The sequence below is a fragment of the Montipora capricornis genome, chromosome 3, assembly GCF_036669925.1.
Source record: "Montipora capricornis isolate CH-2021 chromosome 3, ASM3666992v2, whole genome shotgun sequence".
Classification (NCBI taxonomy): Eukaryota; Metazoa; Cnidaria; class Anthozoa; order Scleractinia; family Acroporidae; genus Montipora; species Montipora capricornis.
Window position 1 is genome coordinate 37,476,948 of NC_090885.1, and position 5,000 is coordinate 37,481,947.

General features: G+C 36.1%; 1 protein-coding gene across 1 annotated transcript in view; it reads right to left on the bottom strand.

Annotated features, from left to right (window-relative positions):
* The window catches only part of LOC138043044 (signal recognition particle subunit SRP72-like), a 32,623-nt gene that overhangs the window by 12,877 nt on the left and 14,746 nt on the right, over window positions 1–5,000 (bottom strand). Inside the window, exons 8-12 of the mRNA XM_068889153.1 lie at window positions 4,322–4,365; window positions 3,274–3,354; window positions 2,597–2,654; window positions 1,169–1,300; window positions 328–456 (exon numbers count right to left, since the gene is read on the bottom strand). Of these exons, the coding sequence (XP_068745254.1) occupies window positions 328–456; window positions 1,169–1,300; window positions 2,597–2,654; window positions 3,274–3,354; window positions 4,322–4,365 (444 nt within the window). The remainder of the gene's footprint in view (window positions 1–327; window positions 457–1,168; window positions 1,301–2,596; window positions 2,655–3,273; window positions 3,355–4,321; window positions 4,366–5,000) is intronic.

Sequence of the window (5,000 nt, forward strand, 5' to 3'; positions counted from 1 at the left end):
TTGGGCTCATTACCAATTGATTGAAGGCACCCACCAGTAGCAACTAGACAAATGCTTGTCAACAACCTTTGAATGGTAGCTCATCAAACAAATGTCATTTGATAACAAACAGAAATAATGTACTACATCTCCATTACTATCATGACTATTACTCTTAAGTAGAAACAGAAACCAGAAAACCCTAAAAGCAGTTCAATGAATCAATTTGATGGAATTCCATTTACAGCATGTCTGTGTGTTCCAGCTCAGTTCAAACAAGCAAGAAACTTTCCCTAAAACTTTTTTCAAGGTTCAAAATCACTTTTCTTGCTGTACACTGTACCTTACCTTTAACAGCTCAACCGCCTTGTCAGAGTGTTTTTCACGATGCAGAAGAGATGCTCTCATCAGGCATGGAAAATCACTTTCTGAGTACTTTGTTTCCAGAGTAGAAACCAAGTTACGACATGCTTCAAGCTGTAACGAAAGAGATGCTGTGTGTTAACCCAGGTAAAAGAAACAGAGAGATTACTTTATTTATTGATGGTCACTCAAGGATACTTGGAGAAATCTGAGTGCTCCTTTGCAGGAGTTGAACCCACATGTACAACCATCCAATAACTACACTCGTAGCTCGGATGCTCTACCCCTGAGCTACATGTGCATGGGAGCTACAGTAGGCCATTAAACAACTATGGTGACGATGGAATTCTCCAGCCATACTTATACTGCTAGGATCTACATGTAAATCCTCAAAATGGAGCTTATTGATTCACAATAATTGTAATGAAAGGAATGTTACAGTAATACTATGTTAACCCCAGTGAACGAAACTATAAATAATTATTAATTTCATTCCTTTCATTTTCTCATAAAATGCATGTGCAAAAACAAGAAATCAAAGTTCAGTGACATATGATTTCATACATACAATCTTGTCAATCTTTTGACAAACATGTAAAACAATTTAGGGCCGTAGCCAGAAAAAAATTATGACTGAGGCAATGCCCATAGTTAAATTCTCTTCGTAGGTATTTTAGGTGTTTATGATGAGTACATTATAAAGACAACACTGGAATCACGCTTTATTTAAAAAAATCACAAAAAAAATGACTGAGGCAAGTGCCTCGGTTTGCCTCATACTGGCTACGGCCCTGCAATTAAATTATGCAGAGCATCAAGTCCTTACCTGATTGGTGTAGAAGAGTAGGAGGCATCTGTTAAACATCATGGTTTGCTGCTGCGATGCTGTTAGTTTGTGTTCAAGCTCATCTGCTGTTGTGGCTTTGACCTTCTTTTTTGAGTCAAACACGTCACGATCCTCAAATGCAAATGGAAGAAGTCACAAAACTACAACAAAAATGCTTGAAACATGAATTTAACAGAACTCAAACTAATTTCAGAGTAGCAAAACAAAGCTAAACTCTCTGGGAAGAACTATTAAGGTATTAAACAACATCAAAATATGTAACATCAGACTGCAAACTACAGAATATTCTAAGCTGAAGAATTGCTTTGATAAAATTCGTTAAACTGTAAAGCCACCTATTTTGCACTTAAAAATAATAACTTGTTCATTGGTTTAACAGAGCAATAGCAATCTGGGAGAACTTTACACTGATTGCAGCCAGACAAGTGAAGAAGTGTATTCAATACATGTGTAGTTTGTAGCTGCACTTGAGTAGAGAGAGAACATGATGGCCATGAAATTCATGAATCACAGGAAGCCAAGTAAATGTAATGCCTCATAAAGCAACAGTAGGATAAGAAAACTGAATCTAATGTTGATAACAAATTCATATCAACATGTTCAAAATTTAATGTCTTCAGTAACATTGTCAAAGAATTAGGATATTGTAAGCAGGTTTGCATAGAAAACTGGGTGAAAGGAAAGGTTTCATGATTCAGTTCTTGTGTGAAGTACTCTTTTGATGTCATATTTAATCACCACAGTAATTATATCAAGACATATTTTATGAATACTGGCCACTACAAGAAATCCCAGCAGTAATTTCTCACCCTGAGCTCCTTGTTTAATAATTAAACCATGTATAGACCGGGTGCACGTCTGCATTTAATGGAAGATGTAAGCAAAGAAAAAGAAGGCCTAATTGAGGCAGTTAGCTCACTCCAATCTGGGTAAAACCCAAAAGACGATGAATTCCTGTAATTCTTCTATTGGGAAACAACTACATGCAGGGGTCATCATAGGAAAAAATGTATAATTTTTGTGGATTTTCTTGTTCTTTGTGAGATAGTTTTTATGGAGAAAGACAGCCACAACTTTTGCGCATCCACTAATTCACCTTCTACATTGCTGATATAATTTAAATTGAATGTTCCTTCCATATGGCTTTTACTATTTCTACTATAGAGGTGAGCTCCACTTCTAGATGTATTCTGTTGTATCCTCAAACTGTGTGCATTTTCATGAATCAGAAGTAAAATACCTAACTAACATAATCTTGGACATCTCAACCTCCCCTATAAACTGACTGGCAGAACATTACGTTACATTATACAGCCATGCACTGGACAGAAATTATTAACTGAAAACAGAATGATACTCTCTGTTCATTCCAACTTATGGAATCTCTGCAAATAAGTATAATTTTACCTTGTTAAGTGTGATAATATTGTTGGAAGCAACAGCAGCTAATGCAAGATCGTTTGGTCTGACAAATAGAAAAGTACAAAATAAGATTTTTTTGAACTGCTAAATGACCATTACACTGTACCTCAGAGATTGAAAGAGTTTTATTGACAAAAGCACATTCACAGTACAAGCTAAGGCTTGAAAAAACTCCATAAAAAATGATGATTAAATCATTAGACTTGAGGTCAAATTTTGGTGTCCTTTCAAGTTTCATTGAAGGGGGAAGTTGCACAAGGGTCACTGGGGGTTCAAACCACCAGTGATTGTCGCAGTTTCTGAAGTGTCCACTAGTATTCCTACAAGTACACACTGTGGACAGTATGCTAGTGTACTGAAGGGTTACCCCAAGCAGTACAGTGTACAATGTACAATGTATGTTGTCAGTAGTCATTAATACACCTGGGCAAAGAGAGACACTATGGCAAAGAGTTCCTTCTCTACAGAAACAAAACAATGCCAGAGCTACATGTAAGCCTCACACCAGTGACCCTGGGGGTGGGAGTCTAGCATACCAATCACTACGGCACTGAACCTCCACTCACTGGGAGTTCTCCAGTTGACGAACACTAGTAATTAAACTATAAACAGATAATTTTGGGAGCAAACTGAAAACTACCGGTAATAACTGAAATTTTTACTTGGATTTAAGAACTTGATTATAAAGCTTTTGAGCATCATCATTCTTTCCTTGTAACTGGTAAGCATAGGCAAGCTGTGTCCTGTTGGAGAGATGATTATGAAGAACGTAAAATAATTACCGGTAATTACTGGTAAGAGCCTATTTGTATGACTACGAATTCCTGCACATAAAGACATCTTACCTGTAAATGATGATTTGCTAACTGCAGATTGTGTGAATTATTTTTTCTCTTATACATGTATTTGTCCATTCATTCTTTTACATTGATACAGTTATCTGTTAGCATGTGTGAATAAAATGTTGTTGTTGTTGTGGTCAAGGAAAAATGTCCACTTGTTGATGCTCCTTGTGAAAATACAACTTGAAAGATGCTTTTGAAATACATGTAATTACCATCAATCTTCATTGTCACTTAATTTAAATAATAAGCTCTCCAAAGCTTAATATGTTCCTTGGGCTGTCATTGTTTATGTCACTTTAAACAAATCGGCACTACTCCAGGCTGCTCTAACTGCTACATGTACATGTACACTAATTGCTAACCAGTATGTTTAACCCAGGATTTATAACCAGTCAGTGTTTTATCCCTTGTCCATAGTCCAAACACAAACTCTTATTTTACAAAAAAACTATCAGCTAACAGTTAAGTGAGTGGATGAACAAAATCTTGGTCATGACAAAAGAGGTTGATACATGTATGCGAAAAAGGACAGCCTCAGGTCTTTTGTCATAATTATACAATGTATCATCTTAACACAATATTATTATAATACTAGGCTAGCATCAAAATCAACCTATTACTGTATATAAATACGGGACATGGGAGCGTCTGCTTGGATGGCTATTTTACCTTTTTTTTACTTTATTATAACCACAACCTAAATGAAGTACTTAAATCTTTTAACCACTCGGCTCGTTTAGTTCTTACTATTCTGAGTAGTTTTTTTTGTCCAATTAAATTCCTCACTCTGTAGTTATCTTTTTTGTATTTTTGTGGCAAAATAAATTAATGCATGTTGTTGTTATAAAAATAAAAAAACATGTACCTGACAACTCCCATCTCAGCTTCCATCTCATCCTCTCCTATATCCTGATGCATACAGGGTAACAAAAACCAAAGATTAACTACAGGTTGGATTAATGTTCCAGAATTTACACAATCTAACCTGTTCTTACAATGTACATGTACAAAGATACTGTTAGCATTTACAAGCAACTCTGGTAAATTAGAATCAAAATGCCTACTTGCAATTCCTGAGCAAAAAAAAAAAGATTGACAGTGGCTATTAGTATGGGACCTGTCTTTTTGCTATTAATACGGGAGTCTTCTTAAAATGATTATTACAGGTTCTAACCCTAACCTTGAACGACATAGCCACACAGTTATTGAAAGCTTCCCGTTTTAAAATGGGTGCTTAGACTTACACTGTAAATACTGTTTTTCAGTGCTATTTGAAATGTGTACTTGGACTTAATGTCAGAAACACAAAGCACATCAGATGGCCAGTGACATGGAAACGAAGGAGGTATTTCGTGAAATTAAACAGGCACCAATGCCGTTGTCGGGGCTCAAAAAATATTTGAATTCTACCTTGGCTGTTGGGCAAGTAACTCTCAAAGTTTGCTGGCCCAGGGCACTTCCCTGTTTGCCCAAGTTGTCACGCTCATTAATAATTCATAAACCCAAAAATGGAAGTCATACAGTTTTGTCTACAGGTGTGTGTT